Raw genomic sequence first — 23,120 nt, 5'->3', positions numbered from 1 at the left:
GGAGTTTGAAGTCGATTTGAAACCTTATAGGAAGCAAGTGAAGGACTCCAAGACCAGTGAAATCTGACCTCTTGCATGCAACCTGGACAGGTTTCAGGCTGCTGAAATCTGAACGTACTGGAGTTTGTTCAGTGTGGATTTAGAGTGAGGATGGGTTTGCCGTAATCAGTTCTAGAAAGAGAAAATTGAGTTGATCAGGCATTGGTACTGGGGGGAAAAACGAATTTCAGTTCTCATTTGTCCGTTCAAGAGCAGAAGACGAAATGTAGAAAAGAGCACACCCAACGTCAAACTGAAATCAAGCGGCCTGTGTTTCAAAGAGGCCACCTCTCTTAAACCTGGGGTCTCCCTGGGTGGCCCCCAGAGTACCAGGCTAGATAAAAGTGATGGGAGCTGACGAGGTGTACCTGACTGCTGGCAGACAGGCTGCTGTTATTCTCAGGGCAGGCTGTGTAATTGCTCACTGTCGGACCAGTTTGCTGTGTAAAAGCCTGGCAGGTGCCTGTGCCAGCCACGCTCCACTTAATAGAGCCTGTCATTAAACCCCCTAAAGTTAATTTCTACTCCTTTAATAAAAACAAGCTTGTTAAATGGAAATAACAGGGCAGTGCAGTTTACATCTCCTGTTGGCGGCTGGTGGTCTGTTGATCTGTCTGGCTGGCAGAGTGTCAGTGATCTGGAGAGGAAGAGCTGAAGACTGAAGATGAGCTTCACACTCACACTAGGCTAGGCTAGGCACACACACACTCACACACACTTATATTCACTTACACTCACACTCACACACTTACACAACTTAACACTCACACACTCACTCTCACACTCACACTCGCTCCCACACACTATTGTATTGCTCTGTTTGTGGGCTCTTCCCATTGACTCTCACTCTGTTTTGATTCATTACTCCAGTTTCCACCCAGGGGTGAAAACAGACCTGACACATATATTTTTGTCTCATTTAATTATAAGGAGAGATGCCATTGTGTTTCTAATAACACACTTTCCATTGTGGAAACTCACAGAGACACACACTCACTCACATTCACCCACACACAGAGACCTACACACTCACACACACAGAAGAGGACTTTGCTTGTGCTGCGCAGTAAGACAGCCTTGATTGTGAAGAAGTCCTGCCCAGGCTACAGATCTGTCAGCTCTAACGTGCGGCTGAAGGGAACTGGGCCAGTAAGGACCCTCCTGGGCTCTGTCACACTCAAGGGTAGTTTGCAGGGATCCGGGTTCTCCAGGGGCCACAGCAGGGCTTTCAGCTGGGAGAGTGGGCTGTCTGCTCCAGCACGGTGGGGCGCTCTTCTCCCTGACAAGCAGGGCTACCCTGGAGCTGAAGCTGGAACAAGCTGTCAGCCTCCTGACTGACAGGCTCCAGGAGCAGAGCTGTGGTCTCCTCACTGGGCCGAACAGGCCCCCCAGCTTAATTAGGTCAGCCAGCAGAGCTCGAAGCAGACAGGGGAATGTCCTGAAGGGAAACAGCAGCACGCAGAGGACCGCAGGACTGCTCCTGGAGCTGCTTAGCACCCTCTCGTCAGCTGCGCAGAAGCTCGTTCTCGTCTGCAGCCCGTTCGGTGGTTTCAGGACAGAACGGCTGCCACCGAGCACAGGCTGACATCAGAGCAGCAGCCAGAACCTTCCCAGCCCAGAAGCAAAAGGCCCGACACGTGCTGGTTGTCATGGCAGCAGGCCCCCCCCCCGTCCCATCGATGGGGGGGGTTATCAGTCCTTGGGCCCTGGACAGCGGGACAGGCCCAGCTCAGACCCGGACGCCCCCGACCAACTGCTTGCCTACGCCTGCTGAGATTTCAGCACTTTTGTGTAGATCAAGAACATACAGTGTGCTCTATATAGCGAAGCAGAAAGAGGAGGACACAGGGGAACGCAGAGAAAAGAAAGTCTCGTCTCTATGAGTGCAGACCCGTGCTGCTGCCAAGCTGAGCTCACAACGTGTTCCCTCGATGGACACGGCTTGTTTTTAGAAACACACTGGCGTCTCCTTTTAATTGAATGTGCCGAAAATATATGTGTCATGTCTGTTTTCACCTCGGGTTGCGTCTGGAGAAATAAAACCAAAACAAAATAAGAGTCGTTGGGAAGAGTGAGTGTGTGTTTGTGTGTAAGTGTGTGTGTTTGAACGGATGTGTCTGCGTGTGAGTAAGTGTGAACATATTTACGTGATTCAGTGTTTGTGTGTAAGTGTGAGTGTGAATATGTGTGTTTGTATGTGAGTTTGTGTGTGTTTGCGTGTGTGTCCTTTCAGCTGTGTAGCAGTTACTCTTCATGCAGGAACTTGCGTGTCCTTGAGGAGAGAACTCTCTATCTCAAGAACATGTCCACAGGAAGAATAATTTCAGAACAAATGAAAACACCCTGACCTCTTCAAAAACTCGTGTTAACAGGAATCAGCTGTGCTGTTTAATAATAATCATCATCCATCACAAACCAAATTATTCCACTTAGATAACACACGCACACTGAAGGCCATAACTATATACTATAAACACACAGACCAAAAAGAAACACAGCGGTCCTGATGTGAACTCTCAGCTTTAAGCTCCGTGTGGGGCCCATGCCAGCAGTTATTAGAGTTCTCTGTCTCTTTCTTGTCCTCTCTCCTGCCTGTGGGAGAACTGCTGGAATAGTGATCACAGTGCACTGCAGCGAAGCATCAATAACTGCAGTTTTCTCTCTCAGCACCTCGGTATCAAGGTTTCCCATGTTAGGGGCAGATACTGTGCAGACTGTACCATGGTGGACATTGCACTCTGTACTGAGCCACAGCTGAAGGACTGCAGATCCTGTAAAGTTAATTATATTACTTCTGTTCCAGTCATTCCTGGGCCCACAGTCGAAAGCAAAGGATCAGCTTGTTTCCTGAAGACGGTGTCCGTGCTCCGATGCCCCGCCAGACGAGCTCTGTTACTTTCTCCAGTCACGCTGGACTCAGCTTGGCGTCAGTGACCACGCAGCTGGTTGATATGGGCAGACTATATTCCAAAAGCAGTGAAACGAATGCAGTGTAGGAATGCCTGGGGAAAAAACCTGGGGAAAATCTGAGACCTGACTGGGGGTCAGGAGTGTATCCGAGTCCTGGGGGACTGTGAATCAGATCAGTCCTTCTACAGGGATATCCTCTTTGAATCAGACCTGGAGAAATCAACACCAGAGTAAAGAGCAGAAGGAGGTTAATTCTCAGGCCAGAAACAAGTAGAGCCTGAAGAATGAGCTATTCCTGTGCAGTTGCATAGAAATAGAAAACCGCACAGAAAGCAAAGCACAGAGTGAGTATTGGGGGTGATTTATTTGGGTATATGAATGACTGGGAGGGGGGGAAGGGGGAGCTCATTTTCTGAGGGGAAAAAAAAACCCACACTGTATATGAGGCGCAGGGGACCCCAGCTCTATTTGAAACATTTTAAAAGTAAGAGGTTGATGGCGGACAGGCTGCAGCCCGCGGAGCCCAGCTCGCAGCTCGCTGGCTGGCTGGCGCGCAAAGGGTTACAGGTCAGGGTGTCGATGAGAACACAGTGTTCCCATCAGCGCGGCTACGGTACAGCCTGTACATTGTGTTACTTTGTGGCAGCCATCCAAGACCTGCCCTCGGTTTTTTTTTTTACACCGCGGCGGCTCCCCTCCCACCGCCCTCCGCTCCCCGCCCCCTGCGTGCGCCTGCAGCCCGGCGTGCGCGGCCAGTGCAGGAGATGGGCTGGCTGCCCGCGAGACGGCTCATCCCCGCCGCTCTGACTCGCCGCCCGGCGCTCGTTCTTCTCAGCGCCAGTGAATGAAGAGCTGCGGGTCCTCGCGCCAGCGGGCAGGAATCTTGAGCCGAGACTCGCCGAAGTTGCAGCGCGGAGAGACAGACAACGGTGAGTGGCTTTGCGCGTACCCCAGCTCACTAGCGAAGCAGATATCTGTTACCTGGGCGTATGAGTACCTGAAAGGCTGGTGCCTGTGTTTTTGAGGCGTACATGCCGTGTGTTGGTAATTGATCTCTGGTCTCCGCGGTGCGGTCTCTGAAAAGGCACAGTTGCTGTTGAAATTTCTACGAGAAAGCGCCGGGCTGAAGCCGCCCAGAAAATCCCAGTGATCAGCGATTGTTGTAATTTTGTCGTTGTGGCTCATTAGGGGAAAAAAAAGGTATCACCATAGATACTGATAACCGTGCAGTAAAAGACATTAACAACACGATCATTTTTACTAATTACTACTCCTATTGACCGAATAATATAATAAGAAAAAACTATTTCCCTAAAGCAAACTGTACGTTATGTTGAATAATTCAGTGCCGTGTCTGTGTAATTTGACTGGTAGAAAAAAAAATCATAAAAGCATAAAAGTAACGATGTATTTTTAGAGAACACCATGTAATATACATTAATTTACACTGTAATGTTATAATATAATAATATACAGTGTCTGTATTCCAAGAGCATTTCTGAGTCCGGCTCAGCTCTATTCGCCTGCTGGAATTATGGAAACCAATTTAGATAAACAGTATCCCCTAAACTCAGAGAACATGCTGTTCTCAATCAACGTAGCCACTGGGAATGTAAATACCTCTCAATCTACATCAACAGCGATTTGCGGTTATATAACGGTCTCAGTTCTCGGAATCCGATGATAAAACACTTTGAAGAAGATAGCGGCTAGAGCGGTGTTCCAAAGTGTCAAATGGGAAATACAGCGATATTCTCGCAGGTCGGATATACTTCATGCACGGGGAGGCGGCGTGTGCGATTTCATGATCATAGAACGATTTTAAATTAGGTTTAAGGACAAAGAAGATAACAAGTTCAATTAAAAATTACTATACTTAAGGCGCAGATTTTTGGCAAACTACATTGACGCGCTCTTGACTGCGATAAACGGATCTGAATCGCTAAGGATTCCGTCCTGTCGGTTTCAGTGGTCCTGAGGTTCTGTCCAGCCTCTCCTGAGCGCGGTACGCTGGCCTGCGGCGCTCGGGAGACTGTCCGGCGAGCGCGGTTCCCGTCACAGCCCGACGTGTCGGATTCCCAGAACTCACAAGCGGAACCCTCGTGCGTCCTCTCGCGCCACAGCACTTCTGCCTCTCGGCCCTCGCGATCCTCACGTCTCCGCTGGGACCCGAGACCTTGGCGGAGCTCGCGGGGACCGGCGCGAGCTCGCCCTCACTACGAAGAGTTCGTCACAGCCCGTTTGAATGTGGTCATTTTCTGTTTATTCCGAAGTGCAGCAGACGTTCAAAGAACCCTTAGCTTTGACAAAAATGACCGAAATCTTTCTTATATAAAATACACGTTATAAAACACGCGTGCAGTTTCTCTGACTTATTCTGACTAATTTCTCATTATTATTTTATTCCTTTTGGTGAACAAAATGATGGTAACAGCGATATGGTACAAACTGCAGCCCCGCAAACATAAATGATAGGTGGCTCAATGAAATACATTCAACAAGTGTGACTAAAATAAAGTAATGCACACGTAGTAATATTAAACAGATACACATAGCAATGCGTGGCAAACAGGCTGTTACGTCAGATGGTTTGTGTCGGTAGGCCTGAAAAGCTCCGAGTCCATTTTGTAGCCTGGTGCTCTGGCTGCCGGAAGGAGACGTGCTCCGGGACCCAGGCCTGGCCCGTCCGGCCTCCGAGTCACCGGTTCGTTGAGTGAGATCTGAGGAGAGCGGCTTCTCACTTTACTGTCTGAACTCCCCGGCTGGAGACGGGTTCCAGCATTTTTTTTAAAAAAGGAACAAACACCACTTTTACCCATTTACCGGGCCCCTCTCCCCCCTGAGACTTTTAATTGAGAATACATTTAAACTGCTTTTTAAATTGAAAACAGAGGCAAAAATACAGAAGTAGAGCTTTGCGCAGTGAAATAGAGGACTGAAAAGGGAACCAAGAGGGGAACGTGGGGGGTGTTTAAGAAATTCAGGGAGTCAGGGTGTCTAGCTCCTGACCAGAGGGTCCAGGTTCAATCCCAGGTAGGGGCAAGTGATGTAGCTTGTTCTAATTCCTTCCAGACGGAATACAGGGGACAGATCATCACTGTGTGAGGAATACAGGGGACAGATCATCACTGTGTGAGGAATACAGGGGGCAGATCATCACTGTGTGAGGAATACAGGGGGCAGGTCCTGTAAGAGACGATCGGGTGATGAAAAAGACACACACTGTTGGTAGTACAACAGCAGAAACAAGGACTCTGAGCTCTCTGAGGGGTTTTGGACTTGTCCTTTGAAACCACTGTGGTTTATCTGTCTGGGACAGTCTCCCTGTACTCCTTTTCTAAAACAAACAAACATGTTGCTCAGGATTTCTGCAAAGAAAGAAACCATTGAGCACGTTATTGGGGCTACAATGAATTTTGGAAAATATCCTAGAGGGCACCATCATAAATTCCAACGTGGAACGCTGTGTGGATCTGCTTAATCTAGAGCAAACAAAGAATTCCCGAAGGCATCCCGCAGGACACTGCGCAGGAATCTGTAAGGATGTTGTCCTCAGATTTCTCTGATGGACTTCTGTATCCAATTAGATTTTGTTCTGCAGTGATCTTTCTGTGTGTGCAGGTGCTTTTGAGCTCTTACAGGTGTATATTTGTGTGTGAATGCATGAGAGTGTGTCTGTGCGCGCGTGTGTGTGTACATGAGTGTGAGTTCATGCAGGTATGTGCAAACGTGTGTGAGAGTTTCTGTATGTGTGTGCTTATTTGTTTTGTGTATGTGGTGGGTGTGCGTGTATTTGTGTGTGAGTGTATTTACGTGTGTGTTTGTGTGGTGTCTCTTTGTGTATTTGTGTGGTATGTGTGTGTTTGTGTGGTGTGTGTATTTCTGTGGCATGTGTGAGTGTGTGTGTGTTTGTGTGGTGTGTGTATTTGTCTGCGAGTCTGTATGTATTGGTGTGTGGTGTGTGTGTGTGTGGGCTGAAACAGTGCATTACGTATCAGACTGCTTGGCCATGAAGTCCTCTGCCTTCCAGAAAGCCATTATCTGTGGAATGTCTCTGTCCTGCGTCCATGTCTGTTCTCACGGGCAGGTTGTCAAGGCTCAGAACAAAGGAGCCACACACAGACCAGGGCTCCCGCGGGGACGGTGCCCACTTAGTGCCCAGATTCGCAGTGTTGTAGCTTTTCAGTATGACTCCACATTCACCGGCGTTTTTCTCAGTTTCTTCTGCGTTCTTGCTCTGCCCCTCCTCTTCCTCCTCACTGTGGGGTGCAGTCTCTGGGTCAGCGAGAAGCGTGAGCCGCTTCCCGTGCCGGACCGGGACACCGGGGGAAGCCGGGATTTTGGGCTCTTCCTACCCCAGCCGATGCCGCAGGCATCCTCAGCGTGTTGGGCACTCGGGAAGGAACGAGAATGTTCTGTCTCTAAACCCCATTGTGTTTTTTTGACTTCTTGCTGCACTCAGCCACATGTAACTTGTGCCAGATGCCTTCTTCTGACTTAGTTCATTACAGCGAAGACGCAGGGCTCTGCCAGGAAAACCCAGGAGCACAGGAACACGATGTTCTGATGCGTCACAGGTTTCTGCTTGTTCTGGATGTTCAGTTCAGTTTGTCTTCATTGTCTGTCGCTCTTTTCTGAAAATATTACACTGAAGCCAAGATATCCCTATCATTCCTATGCACATTTCTATGCATACATGTATATTAAAACTATATTTAGCTCTCCAGGTGGGCAGCTCCGTCAACATGTGTAGGCTGCGAAGGAACAAGTAATAGGTTTATTCCATGATGAAAAGAGAAGAGAGAAAACACAACGTTTCAGCTGTGGAGCCACCTTCTTCTTCACATGAAGAAGGCTCCACAGCCGAAACGTTATTTTCTTTCTTCTCTTTTTCAGCATGGAATAAACCTATTACATGTTGCTCATATTTAGTTCTCTCTGCAGCACCTCCTGACGCCGGAGTTAGGCCCTGAGAGAGTTAGCTGCTGCCCGCGCCTGTCTCCAGCGCCTCCAGGGCTCGTCCTCGCAGGCCCTGGTCCCGCATCTCGCCTCCTGCACCCCGCATTCCCCGAGGCCGGGGTGCCGCTCGATCGGCCTCTCTCTCTCTCTCACCCGTTTATAAAGAAATCGCCTCTTCTTTGAGCTAGAGGTGTAAGCAGGGCTGAGATTAGATGTTGTGGGCCTGCCGGGCTGTCGTCCTTCCCATGTGTGCGCTTTGAGAATACTTCCACGTTCGTCTGAAACCGTAGCCATCTTCGGGTGATTTTCCTGACCTTATATTAAATGTCCGTCACGGCGGCTCGCGGGCTGCAGCTCAGTTCAGAGTGAGCTCACGTGAAGCCGGGGCGCGAGCCGGTGTCATATTCCCCAACCCTGTTTGCGCTATTTCAGCTCGTGCAGCAGATATCAATCACGAACAGCGTCTTATTACAAAGCGCTGCTGTTTTATTTATATAGTCAGCTCACCTCAGGGTCTGAGGAGTGAGATGGGGGAGCCCGCGGTGTGCACGTGCGCGTGGCCCACGCGCTCAAGGGGACCTGTCTCTGTCCGATTCTTGTCGATAGGGCTGCTAGTTCAGGAGCACCTGAGCCCGCAGACAGCAGGACGGCCTCGACGTGCCTCAGAGACTTGTCACAGCACGGCTTGGAGGAACAGTTTGTGCAGAATCCGACTATTACATTTAGACACGCGGGATTCAAATTCTATTTGCTGCTGCATAGTAAGGGGTTTGACTCAAAACGGTGAATAAATTAAACTGAATTAGAATCAAACGTTCTTTTTAATCTACATCGAAATTATTTGCGTTCATGGGCTAGCCTGGCAGCTGTTTATTACTGTGAAGGTACTCGGTTTAAGAATTGAGCATTACAGCACTCCAAGAAATATGAAGGATATGTTAATATGTTCTTTACACAGATTTACACAACTGGATACTCTGTAAAGAAATGTAACGATCAGAAACTTTTTTAGGATCAAAACAGTGGTGTCCTAACAACAACTGAACACGAAATTATATTACGAAATGTACCTGCTTTACAGTATTTTAATATCACGTTGTTCATGCCATAGTACATGATACATAATTACGCAGCTATAGAAAATTCGTAATTAAAAGTAACTGTTGAAAATGCGACGATTCAGAATTCAGTAAGATAAAGACCAGCAAACGATCCGACACCTTGTGCTACAGGACACCCGGTTAATGGAGAATTTGAAGTCCGAAGATGAGACTGTTTTGAATAACAATAACCGGCAGCGTGTGATATGTTTCTGGATGTCATTTTCGGGTATTTTTGCGTGTTTACTGGAAGCACGCACACAGGCTTCATAGTACCAGCGGAAAATTCATTTCGCAACACTTGTAACCGAACAGTGCTGTGGTGGGCGGGATGGTGTGACATATGAGGTACCTTACAGCCAATGATATACGAGAAGCTGCTCTGCGGCGTGGTTTATTTTCTGATTGACGTGTGTTTTGAGCCAGTCAACTCCGTAGTGCAGAGGCTTGTCCTTAAGTGTTACAGATTTCCAGGATTTCATAACTGGTTATATATTTCAAAGAAACGTGATTGATTTAGATTGACTTATTTTCGCAGTAGGTGTCCAGGTTAGAAGGGGCTTTTAATTTTATTCCGGAAAGCAAAAGAGCGATATTTTACATCGTTTTATTGCAATTATAACATTATTATAATCCTTATGTAGTTCAAGTATACCCGAAGAAGGCTCCACAGCCGAAACGTTGTGTCTTTTCTTCTCTTTTTTTAGCATGGAATAAACCTTTACTTGTTACTTTAATCCTTATATAGTTGATTTAATAAATCATTTATCACAAGCATTTCTTTACAGAATATGTAAAGCAGATACATTTGGCACTAATTGCATTCGGGGTTTTCAATAAGCTCTTCCTGTCTTGTAAAATAAAGCGACATCTGTATTTGTAAAACAAAATGTAAGAACTATGAACTTGTCACACCCGAGTATACCTGTTACTATTCTTGTCCTGAAAATGTATTTATTTTGTTATAAGTATCATTAAAACGTTTTGAATATTGACAAAAAATGAGCGTCACAATGTGTTTCCCATCATTTTTTTGCTGGATGCACTAGAGGTGGGCGATGAGACTGAAGGGACTGTAGCCGCTGGAGCTGTGTGTGGGTGCGGCTCGCCAGCGCCTCGGGAAAGCGGTCTGGACTCATGAGAATAGTGAAAGGGACAGAAACGTGACTGGTGCCGGTGTGGGCTAGGTTCGGGCCCGGTGGTGCAGCAACAGGGTGAAGAGGGTTCCTCTCCACGGCGCTGTGCGCTTTGCAGTGACTGGGGCTGAGGTCAGGAAACTGCCGCAGATCAATCTTTACAAAACCTTTGAAGTCAGCGGGTAGGACTTGAGAGCGCACAAGACTTGTCCAGTGCGCTTTAACCTTGATTTCAGATGCAGCTGGAATGCATTGCCTAAAAATCTGAACCAGACCTTCTCCGCGAATTTTAGACGCTCAGAAAGGATTAAGCGAATTGCTTCTAATAAAGGGGATTTAAGGCTGCTGGCGTTTTCCAACCACGAGACGCGCTGTCACCTTTTGGGTAACTGGCTTGGTGACGTCACGAAGGTATTCTGTGCTGTTCTCTGTAAATCACTGCAGCAGGACTGAAAACAGAGCGTAGACTGACACCGACTAACGACCCACTGACTACTATTCACTACCACCGACTGGAATATTTTCTGCACTGCATACGCACACTGTTGTTTACTACTGTATATTGTACACTTATTCATTTTCTATATAATAATAATTGCTTATGCTTATATAGCGCTTTTCTGGACACTCCAGTCAAAGCGCTTTACAGGCAATGGGGACTCCCCTCCACCACCACCAATGTGCAGCATCCACCTGGATGCTGTGACGGCAGCCATAGTGTGCCAGTACGCTCACCACACATCAGCGATCAGTGGGGAGAGAACAGAGTGATGGAGCCAGTTCATAGAGGGGGATTATTACTATTGGTAAGGGCCAAAGGAAAATGTGCCCAGGACGCCGGGGTTACACCCCTACTCTTTTCGAGAAACGCCCTGGGATTTTTAATGACAGAGTGTCAGGACCTCTGACTTCTTACAATATAGTGTCTCCGTCACTATACTGCGTTATTAGGACCCACACAGCCCGCAGGGTGAGCGCCCCCTAACACCTCTTCAAGCAGCAGCCTTAGTTTTCCCAGGAGGACTCCTATTCTGGTCAGTACCAGGCTCCTACCTGCTTAGTTTCAGTGGCCTGCCAGCTGTCAGTTGCAGGGTGATATGGCTGTTGGCCGGATTATGTTATAATGTTGTATGATATTGTATATTCGCTGATACTATTTGCATTACTTTCTTCTACAGTGTTTGTTGTTACATATTTTAAATAATAGTTATTATTTATATTAATTTAACGCGTGTAATTATATATCGATATTAAATATTAATATTATTTGTTAAGCGTGAGTTTAATTTGTCGCGTTTTTATGAATTGTCGTCTTCCCCTGTCTGTAGACGAAGGGAACAAGCGCGAATAAGAAACTCAAAATACTTGTTACAAATGGCAAATAAACTGTGAACTTGAACGGAATTTAAACTGGTCAATCTGATTTAGCAATTGTCGCGTTAGAGGTCGGTCCGGCTTCTACTCTAGGACGAGTCCGGAAACCTATCGGCAGGCGTCTCAGTGCTCCAGAGGGATCCGAGGCGGCTCTGTGTTACTGGTTTCCCAAGGCTGTGTTGTAATGTATGTACGTCAGCGAATGGCATTTTTAATAGTTCCTTCCTGTGCTGTAACATTGGGCAGACTGTGAAACTTGGCCATCCTGCGTGTTTGTTTGCTGGCTGGATCGGATGGAAAATACGCGAATGAAGCACTGAGAGGCCGGAAAGACAGAGGTCCCGTGCCAGTCGCAGGTCTTGCCTTCGGGGATCAGGAATATTTACCTCCTCAGTCCCTGTGGTCATTGTAGTGCAAGTGAGCCTCGAGAGTTCACTGAACACCTCCGCAGGTCTAGAAGGCGGCGCTTATTTCAGAAATGAAATGCAGAGGATCAACAGGGACACGAGCGACGTGACGTGATTTCCACCTGCTTGTTTCGCCGGCTCGCATGTTTGCATGCGGGTGCACGTGCTCACGCATCGCGTCTCTCCCGGCAGGAGAGCCATGACCACGGACAGAGATCTCCTCATGGACGGCCAGGTGCCCGCTGCCACCATTGCTGCGCAGGGCATCGACATCACGCCCAAGCAGGACCAGGGGGTGTGTAAGGTAGGTGGCGGCAGGAATGCAGGGAATGTATCCGTGTCTGAAGACTGAACACGAACAGGACAGGCATACAACACACAAAGGAGACACTGTAGATCCCTGTTCTTCATTATGGCACATCACAATGAGCCTCCTGATTATGCACCTGGTATAACTATCCTGGATTACATCAGACACACAAATTTGATGAAATTGATTCAGACATCGACAGCTGACCACTTCTCTTTTGATTAAAAACTTAGTAAATATGCTTTATAGCATAAAATTGCATTATATTAACATCCAAGAGGATGATGTTTGCAAATTGCACAATTGTTGTATGAGAACTAAGGAGATCCATTTTGTTTCTGACACTGGGGTCAGCTGGTCAGTTCCAAAATGCACATCTGTGCTTTATTTCTTCATCTGATTTAGATCACCCATAATTGTGAATTATTTAGCCTGTAGATATTATTAAATCATTACAGGGTAAATGATTGTTGCTTTGATGTGGAGGGGCAGCCGGTGGGTTAATGGAAGAAGGCGAGCTGGCGCCTGTGTGGGATGTCAGTGCCAAATGCAGAGCAGATCAGGGTGATCCAGCGACAGGGGAGACAGCAGCTCTTCCTGTCCCCAGCACAAGCAGAAGAGTCTCAGCCTGCACACGGGCACTGCCGGTGCTGGAAAACAGACACACTATACTGCACTACAAATTCAATTACTGCTTTTTCCACATTTCTTCAGTTATGATCCAAAGCTAGAAATCTACTGAAACAAAACAGTGAAGCAGCTCTCAGATCTTCCAGAATGAATCCAGCAGTTTAGTCTTGGATTTATCACAGAAAATCGGCACTAAGTGGAAGATAAGAGTTGCATCACACTTGTGACCCGCTGCCAGGATGAAGACAAGGCAGAGTCCACTCCTGACCTGCTGCCAGGATCAAGACGTGGCAGAGTTCACTAATGACCTGCTGCCAGGATGAAAACACGGCAGAGTTCACTAATGACCTGCTGCCAGGATGAAGACACGGCAGAGTTCACTAATGACCGGCTGCCAGGATGAAGACATGGCAGAGTTCACTAATGACCTGCTGCCAGGATGAAGACACGGCATAGTTTGATCATGACTCGCTGTCAGGATGAAGACAAGGCAGAGTTCACTAATGACCTGCTGCCAGGATGAAGACATGGCAGAGTTCACTAATGACCTGCTGCCAGGATGAAGACACAGCAGAGTTTGCTCATGACTCACTGTCAGGATGAAGACATGGTAGAGTCCACTCCTGTCCCGCTGCCAGGATGAAGACATGGCAGAGTTTACTTTGACTGCAGGAGTTTCTAAGAGAAGTCCAGGAGGAGGTCAGCCCTAATCTTGCCCCCTTCATCCCACCTGCTCTACACATCCCACTTCTTACTGCACAGTTCCCCATGGCCCTGCTCGTCTTACAAAATTCCAGTGCTTCCACGAGTCAGATTTCCCCAAGGTGTCTTCACTTCACTGAAAACTCTCTTTTCATGAAAGAAAACTTCTTCGCAACGTCCCTGTGCATTTGGAAATGGTACTGCTATTCTTACAGTTCACTATGCTGATGGGACATGTATTTTATGTCCCTAGTCATCACAATCTAAGAATTCTGCATTGGCATTATGGGGTCTCTGTTGTTTCACAAGCTACTTGTATCACATCGTTACAGTGGCTTCATTAGGATTTGACCAAACACTAGTTGGACCTATTATTGCTGCTATAAAGTTACCTGTGAGGAGGGCAGGTAGCAGGTCTTATTCTTCTGAAAACCCCCTGTCTTGTGGAATTTCCTGTTCAGGTGTACCAGAAAGTTTATGTCGATAAGGAAGACTGATTTCAGAGTCTGTGTATTTTCGGACTAAGCACAGATCTCTCTTGTATTGGGCAGAAAACGATGTTTCCACTCTGAGCCCTGTCCAGTGGGGTGAGATGGGTTTTGGGTCTGTTGTGCACCAGCCTCATGGTCTCTGTCGCCCCCTGCAGGTGATCAAACGTCATGGCGAGGAGGGGGAGTGTCCGATGATCGGTGACAAGGTGTATGTCCACTACACGGGCAGGCTGCTCAACGGCAAGAAGTTCGACTGCAGTCTGGACCGCAAAGAGCCCTTCGTCTTCAACCTTGGCAAAGGTACCAGGAGTGAGGCACATGTGGCAGCTGCCTGTGCCGTATTCTACACAGGACAGGCTGGAGATGGAGACTGATGGTTTCCATTGCTCACAGCAGTGGAACACTGGATTTGTTCACAAAATGGTTTCTATTAAAATTAACCCCTTTTTTGGCATAGATTAAGGATTATAATATTACAATGGTACAAGGTCAACCCTGCTGTATGACAGTGTTATAACTATAGTTTTTCTTATTTTCAGTTGCATAGTATAGGTATGAAAAGCACGCGTGTCTGACATAGTTGCCCCTATTCTGCTGCAGATTGTAGATGAGAGCTGAGGTGTCGCTGCTGGGGACTGTGATACCGTGAAGGAGTGCTGAGAGCTGATTGGTTTGGAAATTAGCCTTTTGCCCATGACTGGCTCAGTCTGCCTGTGTTCTCACCACAGGTCAGGTGATCAAGGCCTGGGATATCGGGGTGGCCAGTATGAAGAAGGGGGAGCTGTGCCTGCTGCTGTGCAAGCCAGAATATGCTTATGGGGCTGTTGGAAGCCCCCCTAAAATACCTCCTAACTCCACACTGGTTTTTGAGGTGAGTCAAACACATCATACTTCAAGGTCAGCCTGATGAGCATATCCTACGTTTTTAAATTAAAATGACTCATTCACCTGATAAAAGAATAAATTAAGGTTCATTCAAGTTCAATGGCACAGCAAACCGTAGGTAGTTTGTTTATGTTTCTATTGAAGAAGTCTGAGCTGGTGTGTAGACGATAGCCTCAGCCAGATGACTGGAGGTGTCTGTTCTGTGTACCAATCATATGGCTTCTCCTCGCAGGTGGAGTTGCTCAGTTTCAAAGGGGAGGAGCTGACTGCAGATGGGGGTGTGGTCAGGAGGATCAAGGAGAAAGGTGAGGGGTTTAACAACCCCAATGAAGGCGCCACTGTGGAAGGTGAGCATGAGAGAGAGGAGAAGGAAGGAGATGTCTTGCACAGCTGGAGCCAGTTGTTTCACCACTTACGGAATCCCAGTCCATTATGGACCTGACACAGATGAAAACCTGCGACATCTTGACCATTCGGCTCAGTCAGCTCTTAAACACTTACTGCCTGATCCACTTGGGAGACCCACACTTGCTTAGATTTAACTGAAACCTCAGCCCACCCTCTAATCATAACTTACAAGCCTCTCTGTGGCGATCGCTTCCTATTGCCCAGAGAAAAACCTCTGTTGAGCACTGGGATTGCAATTTGTGAGCGGGGATGGGTTGGAGCTTTAATTGATACTATTGAAGGCTATCATCTTCAAAGCCATGTTGACACTGAGATACCGAACTCATGTCTGTTGATGGGCCAGAGCTCTGGGACACCAGTGAGCCTTTGTGTGTCAGTGACAGAACTTGGAATTGTCTCTAGTGTTGTAGAAAGCCTCAGACACGTGCAGCATGGAATCTGTTTCTCCTTGACTGACCTGAAAAATCTAAAAAAATGGCTGGGTTATCTGGTGCAGGTGTGACAGATGTGGCACTCCTCACAGGGAGGATGTGGAGGAGGAAAATAATGGTTTTCCGGATCACATTCCGAGCGGTTGCTTCGTCCTGTGTGTAGGAGGCGCTGCGCTTGGCTCACATGTGACGAGACTTGTGCAGACCAGGAAGTCCGGGCTGAGGTGTTTTTTAAGCGTCGGCTTGCTGTGTTTTCTCCCACAGTGCACCTGGAGGGCAGCTGCGGGGGACGTGTGTTCGATTCGCGTGACGTGCGGTTCGTGGTTGGGGAGGCGGAGGAGAAGGGCGTGCCCCTGGGTGTGGACAGGGCCATGGAGAAGATGCAGAAGGGGGAGTGCTGCCTGCTCTACCTCAAGCCCAAGTGAGTGGCCATGCTGCAGGGCTCAGTTCCTGCCTACAGGGCGGTAACAGAGGAACACAATTGACACTTTCCCTGCTGAGGAGCTTGATTTCCACAATTCTGTAGTAAATACTTTCTTAAGGAATGTTTGGTTCATTAATGCATGACAGATCACAATGACTTTCTCTCTGTAGTTATTTTGAAACGTGTGTATCAAACGAACCAGAGGGCACTAGGTCTAGTTTGAGTTTTGGTGACAGTGACAGCGTGCGCTGGTGAGTGACGGCGCAGTGTGGGATGGCTGCACTAACACAGCCGATGATCAGGCTCCCCTCCCAGCTGGAGTAACATTCTTTCCTTGTAACTGTGTCTCAGGTATGGGTTTGGAAAAGAAGGAAAACCTGAGTTCAGCATCGAGCCGAACGCGGAGCTGGTGTACAAAGTAACATTGAAGGATTTTAAAAAGGTGAGCCATTGGATGAGCTCTACAGAGCTGTTGAAGAAAACCCTGCTGCATAGCTGCATGGTGTACTAGCTGTGGAAACCTGAAGAGAACTGCCTGATTATGAAGAAGAAATATGGATCCTTTCCAACATATAGCTTAGTCACTGCCTGAGCAGAAAGTCCAGTGGTGCAATTAATATGGTTTCTCATTTAGTTTGATTAGTTTCCCCACCCTTGAATTCCAGATGCGTCAGGCCTACGTGCATGCAGTGTCTGTACCCAAACAATGCTGTCATCTCCCCTGCAGGCCAAGGAATCCTGGGAAATGGACCTCAAAGAGAAGCTGGAGCTGTCAGCCACTGTCAAACAAAAAGGAACACAGTATTTCAAGGTAACTGAGCCCAAGTCGGGGTGGCACGGTGGCGTAGTTGTTAGCATTGCTGCCTCGCAGCGCTGGGACCTTGTGTCCAATTCTGGACCTGGGGTGTTATCTGTGTGGAGTGTGTATCGTCTCCCCATGTTCATGCAGGTTTCCTCTGGGTGCTCCAGTCTCCTCACACAGTCCAAAGACATGCTGTGATGGACTGGCGTCCTATCCGGGGTGTACCCTGCCTTGCACCCATTACTTGCTGGGAAAGGGCTCTGGCTCCCCTTTGACCTTGAATTGGTTGAAGTGGATAGAAAATGGATGAATGGATGATCCCAGGTCTTCAACCACATAGATACATTTAAGATGAAAGCATTTCAAATTTTGAGGAATTCGAATAAAAGCACGGGTTTCTTTGATATTTTGTATATTTTAAAAGAATAGAATGAATACACCAAGAGTACACTAGTCAGAAGACACGCAGTGCTGATCCTAGTCCTGTACTGCAGGCAGGGAAGTACCTCCAGGCGGTGATCCAGTACCAGAAGATTGTGTCTTGGCTGGAGATGGAGTACAGTCTGGAGCAGGAGCAGGAGAAGGCCGTGCACGCCCTCATCCTGGTGGCCCAGCTCAACCTGGCCTTGTGTCACCTGCGGCTGCGCGAGTACTCCCAGGTTGTGGAGAACTGCAACAAGGTACCAGGCTGGCCTCTGACTCCCCTTCCACATGCTGCTGCCCTCTTTCTCTCTGCTCAAACTCTGACCTCTGTCTCTCACTGCCTGTGCCTCAGGCTATGCCTCCCTCCCAGCCTGCGGTTCAGTCCAGTTCTTCTCCCCTCGTTCCAGTCGATCATGCTATGCCTCTGTCCCTGACAGCGGTTCGGTCCGGTTCATCACATATTCTACATCAGTCCCAGTGTGCAGTTCAGTCCAGGTTATGACATACTGTCTCTGTCCTTGCCTGCAGTTCGATCCAGTTCATCAAGTGTTCTGTCCTCTGGTTGCCCGAGGTTCAGTCGGGCTCTTCTGTCCTCTGTCCTCTGTCCCTGCCCGCAGTTCAGTCGGGCTCTTCTGTCCTCTGTCCTCTGTCCCTGCCCGCAGTTCAGTCGGGCTCTTCTGTCCTCTGTCCTCTGTCCCTGCCCGCAGTTCAGTTGGGCTCTTCTGTCCTCTGTCCCTGCCAGCTGTTCGTTCAGGCTCTTCTGTCCTCTGTCCTCTGACCCTGCTCACGCCCACGGTTCAGTCGGGCTCTTCTGTCCTCTGTCCTCTGTCCTCTGTCCTCTGTCCCTGCCCGCGGTTCAGTTGGGCTCTTCTGTCCTCTGTCCCTGCCAGCGGTTCATTCAGGCTCTTCTGTCCTCTGTCCCTGCCCGCAGTTCAGTCTGGCTCTTCTGTCCTCTGTCCTCTGACCCTGCCCACAGTTCAGTCGGGCTCTTCTGTCCTCTGTCCTCTGTCACTGCCAGCGGTTCATTCGGGCTCTTCTGTCCTCTGTCCTCTGCGGTTCAGTCGGGTTCTCTCTCTTGCACGATCTGTCAGTGTGTTTAGAGGACTGGGAGCCGCAGGTAGAGGCACTAACCGCGGTGTGTTTGTCTGGCCGCATGGGCAGGCGCTGGAGCTGGACGGTGGGAACGAGAAGGCTCTGTACCGGCGCGGGGAGGCGCGGCTTCTGCGCAACGAGTTCAGCCTGGCCATGAGTGACTTCCACCGCGTGCTGGAGGTCAACCCCGCCAACCGGGCGGCGCGGGGGCAGATCGCCGTCTGCCAGAGCAAGATCCGAGAGCACCACGAGCGCGACAAGAAAACCTACGCCAACATGTTCCAGAAATTTGCTGAACACGACGCCAAGGTAGGTGGCAAAGTAGTAAGCATTACGGCCTCACAGTGTAGGGGCCCTGGGTTTAATTCTGGACTTGGGGTGCTATCTTTGTGAAGTTTGTATGTTCTTCCTGCATTCACATGAGTTTCCTCTGGGTGCTTGGTTTCCTCCCACAGTCCAGAGGCATGCTGGTAGGTCACTTGGCTTCTGGGAAAATTAGTCCTGGTGTGTCCGTGTCTGTCTTGCATCCCATCCAGGATGTATACTGCCTTGCGCCAATAGCTTGCCAGGATAGGCTCCAGCACTCTTGTGACCCATTACTGGAATAAAGCAGTTAAAACGTGGGTCTGGGACCTGTATTGCAATTCCATTGTCGCTTTGCAGTATGACAGCCAGGGTGTGATGTTAATGTATTATCTGTCTTGACTGACTGGTGACATAGAGGCTCCCGAGGGGCTTGGTGTGTCTGTTACCCTGACGGCGGTGTGTCCTTGTGATGTCCTGCAGGTGGGGCGGAGGAAGAAGCATGCGGAGGAGTGTGGTGGCGAGGCTGGCGAGAGCGGAGAGGGTGGAGAGGGCGGAGAAGCTGGCAATGTTGAGAGCCTCAGTAGCCCGGGAGCCAAGCGCCGCAGGAAAAGCATGGAGAGCCCGTGAGGCAGGGGCAGGGGGCAGACTCAATGTGTCCAGCGTCCCCCGGGCAAGAGCGGGGCGCGGGAGGAGAGGTGACGTGCCACTGACAATCCCACAGCCCGCTGACACAGCTTGCTGAGCACGAGCTGCCGCCCTCGTTGGGAGGGGGAGATCTGGCTGTATTGGCATTCCTACACGGGCCAGAACTGCCACGAGCTTGCACATTGCAGAGGGGCTTTACTTCCTGACTAGTCTTTTGTTACTTTTGTTAAGGCTTTGTCCTAATTACTTTATTGCCATCACCATTGTTATTATTGTTGTTGTTTCTGTTGTTCCCATTAAGCTGATCGGCACCAGATACGCGCTGACATCTGTGCTGTCTCCAGCTGGAGCTCCACAGAGCAGGCTTGTCAGGCACCGCGGTGCAGTTTGCCGATATGGATGCTATGAAGATCGGCCCAGCTAGGGGGCAGTGTTGGCACATAAGCATAGGTGGCTTGGACACATGCTGCAAGGGAGGGTGGCAGGACTGCCACCTTGGACACTGCAGGAGCCTTGGACCGAAGTATAAATGACTCCTCTTCCTTTGAGGAAGAGAACAATGTGGGAATGCCGGGCTCTTCGGATGGACACTGTCGCACCCCTCAGTGCCACCTTCAAGAGCTCTGAGTACCTGGCCTATCTTCAGAGTGCAGGCTCCATTCGGGGGCGCCAAGTGTATGACACCAGGACCGGCACCGGGACCTTGCCTGCAGCCTTGTCTTTGACTGCGGCTCCTCCGTACTGCAGAGGAGGTGTCTGTCTGGAGCAATAGGACCTTTCTGGCAGACCCAAACCCCTTGACGGTTTGCACTGTGTCAGGCCTGGGTCAGGCCTTGCTGCCTCTCTCTCCCAGCGCACAGACAACGACCCCTCCTGGGGCCGTTCACCCCAGCATCTCTTCACCCCCCAGGAGGAAGTGTGTGCGATTCCTCGCAGGCCCCTCAGGAGTGGAACAGCCCTCCTCTGCCACAGGACAGCTCCCTGCTGGTCCGTCCGGCTCCATGCCTCTGTCAAGTTTCCAGGAAACAGGCACAGCTGTGAGAGTTAAAGACTAAGTCCATCCTGTGTCTGTATGTATTTTACACACCATTCAAGCCGACTGAGTATTCCAACGTGGAGCAGAGGCCACATCACCACCAGCTCCAGAACCGCCATGTTTTGGCGACTACAATTCCCACAAGAAGGGGTCGTTATCAGCAGTCGTGACTGAAACTAGACCCATGACCCAAAGCTGTCTCCTCCAGCATTTCAAACCCTCTTACCTCTGAAAACGTGGTCTGTCATGAAAAACGAGTGACTGATGTGTTTATTTATTTCTGATTGTCAGCTAAGCAGTTATGTTTTTTTACCTCCAGGAAAGGGCGAAGAGGTTACTGTTTATCATTGTACTGTAGCTGTATCCGTGGAGACAGCCTTGTCAAGAGTAGCTCCCACCCTTGTCTCTGAGGCGGCTTTTGGAAAAAGTGGGACGCCACCCTTCACATGCAATGTACTGTGCATCAGGGCCACGCAGAGGCCCACAGCCTGACTTGAAACCCCCCTTTTCCTGGGGCAGCGCCGAATTCCTAAAGCCTTTAAACCTTTTTGTAACAGATGAGTTTCAGCTGAGAGTAGGATTCATTTCCGAATAGCCCGGTTCTGTCTGGCAGTTTAAGCTGCAGGTTGAGAAGATGCATAGTGATCAGGGGAAGAGTGTTTATGGGTGCTATCTCTCTTGGGTTGAGACCTGACTGCCTGAGCCCAGATCAGCAGAGAGGTGGCTGTGCTCTTCGAGGGCTGTGAGTGTGATGAGGACTCTGAGAGAAGGGGTCTAGAGTCCCGCATTGATACCCCCTGTGATAAAAAAAATAGGGGCTTGTCCTCATCCAGAAACCTTCGCTATGAACTCCACTCAGACACCCTTTCTTAAAAACATACCAGTGTTATCCAGTTGTGTTTCTGCTCATTTTGGTTTGCTCCTATTTTGGGACAGATCCTGATAACTGCTCCTTAGAATCTAGGGGAGATGCAGCAGTCTGTGCTGCAAGCTTATTGTCCAAGATGTTAAACTTAACAGGACAGTCTCTCACCCCTGCAGGCATCACAGAAATGTTTTATTACCGACATTCCCTCTGCTTCCTAACACGGCTGACCTGTTCCTGTTATAGATTCAGAGCATTATATAAAACAACATTGATACAAAACGCACCTGGATATCACTGGCCAGGCAGAAGTATAATCCTAAACCAGCAAAGTGATACCAGGGACTCCAGCACCTGATCGCGCTATTCTAACGTTGCCACATGCTAGGAATGGAAATGACATTGGTAAAGGTGGGACACAAGGGGAAGAGTCTGGGAAGCAGGTTCTCCACATTCTCCTCCACTCCCATGGGTACAGCTTTTCTTCCAAATCACTGTCCAGGCACGCTGACTGACCTCCAGACCCTGTGTCTGAGCTAGTAACGTCTGTGGCTGGGCGTCAGTTTGAGTGGGGACCATAAGGAACAGGAGAAAGATCACTAAGAGGTAGACTGCACTCAGCCAAGCTTGCCCGTTCTGCAGTTAGTAGCTCATTGACCCCAGGATCTCATCTGGCTGTGTCTTGAAAAAAGTCAGGGTACTGGCTTCAGCCCTCATGGCTGGCAGCTTGTTCTTGAAGTCGGTACCCTGGCTTGTTTCAGGAAAGGGTTGCGAACTGGCCGGACATTCTCCTGTCATTCATGACCTCTCTGCTCTTCCTCATGTCCTTCTGCTCCCTGCTCAGACAGACCCCCTGCCACAGAGGTCACAAACTCGGACACTAATTAAGCACGTTAAGCGAAACGTCCGAGACCACCGAGACTGAGTCACACTTCCAGGAGGTTTGCTCTGCTTCCCCCTCCCTTCTTCTGTTGCCACAAACGAGCTCTGTGGCTCTATTTGCCTCCAGACTCCCGGTTTCAGTTCCTGCCCCAACTCGGCCTCTGCAGATGAAATGACCCCTGGCTGTGCTTGGGTTTGTGGGACAGGACAGGGGTCCTTCAAGGCTCAGGGGGCAGAGGAGATCTCCAAACGTGAAGCCTTCGCATTAACAGTTGTGAGACTCAAACCTGCAGGCCAGCAGTAGATGTGGTTTGGGAAGAAGCTTTTCATTAGTGTGTTTTGGGGGGGTGGCCTCACAGCCATCAGAGGTGGGGAGACACATGCACATCCCTGGACCCTCTTCAACCATGTACTGCTTGTCATGTCCAGATGGGAATTAACGCTGAAACTCTGGGTGGAGAAAATACTCAACATGATATATATATGTATTAGAGGGACTCAGAACTACTTTTTCTTTCATTAATTGTTTTTTATGGAGTAATACACCTGAATATGTTAGCCTTTTATTTTGATTTTAATGATCTGACTGTTTTGTTTCATTTGTTGCATTCATTAAATTCTTTGTCAGTATTACCCTGCGAGGACTAGTTGAATTATTTCTTTTAAGATCCATTGCCCTGTTATGACCTGGACGGAAGGATGAGTGTCAGTGTTTGCTGTACACTTTCACAGTCTCAGCCAGTACGGCTCACACATTGACCTGCCTGGGCACGAGAGATAGGCCACTCAGCCCACCTGGTTCATTTGGTTTCCAGTAACTAATGGATCTCATCCAGCCATTCCTTCCAGTATATTGGCTTCGA

The 23,120-nt window shown here is 49.0% G+C and overlaps 1 protein-coding gene across 2 annotated transcripts; it reads left to right on the top strand.

Annotated features, from left to right (window-relative positions):
* The first annotated feature begins 3,662 nt into the window (after positions 1 to 3,662).
* fkbp5 (FKBP prolyl isomerase 5) lies at positions 3,663 to 22,890 on the top strand. Of its 2 annotated transcripts, none has more exons than XM_088640631.1 (11): positions 3,663 to 3,878; positions 12,118 to 12,229; positions 14,214 to 14,358; positions 14,787 to 14,929; positions 15,176 to 15,290; positions 16,047 to 16,203; positions 16,558 to 16,648; positions 16,934 to 17,017; positions 17,503 to 17,688; positions 18,593 to 18,832; positions 19,310 to 22,890. In XM_088640631.1, the coding sequence occupies exons 2-11, from the start codon at positions 12,125 to 12,127 to the stop codon at positions 19,454 to 19,456; spliced, it is 1,413 nt and encodes a 470-aa protein (XP_088496757.1). In that variant the 5' UTR covers positions 3,663 to 3,878; positions 12,118 to 12,124; the 3' UTR covers positions 19,457 to 22,890. The 2 variants fall into 2 exon arrangements, with proteins under 2 accessions (XP_088496757.1, XP_088496756.1); XM_088640630.1 differs by lacking the exon at positions 3,663 to 3,878 and having other exon boundaries at positions 19,310 to 19,997; positions 20,028 to 22,890.
* Positions 22,891 to 23,120: the final 230 nt, after the last annotated feature.

The sequence above is a fragment of the Lepisosteus platostomus genome, chromosome 7 (assembly GCF_059453375.1).
Source record: "Lepisosteus platostomus isolate fLepPlt1 chromosome 7, fLepPlt1.hap1, whole genome shotgun sequence".
NCBI lineage: Eukaryota > Metazoa > Chordata > Actinopteri > Semionotiformes > Lepisosteidae > Lepisosteus > Lepisosteus platostomus.
Note: the sequence above shows the minus strand (reverse complement) of the source record. Positions and strands in the feature narration are given on the sequence as shown.

Excerpts from the sequence above, each read along its gene's own strand:
- fkbp5 (XM_088640631.1), top strand. The coding sequence starts at position 12,125 with ATGACCACGGACAGAGATCTCCTCATGGACGGCCAGGTGCCCGCTGCC. Across the intron at positions 14,930-15,175 it reads ACTCCACACTGGTTTTTGAG|GTGGAGTTGCTCAGTTTCAA; the intron begins GTGAGTCAAACA and ends TTCTCCTCGCAG. Across the intron at positions 15,291-16,046 it reads TGAAGGCGCCACTGTGGAAG|TGCACCTGGAGGGCAGCTGC; the intron begins GTGAGCATGAGA and ends TTTCTCCCACAG.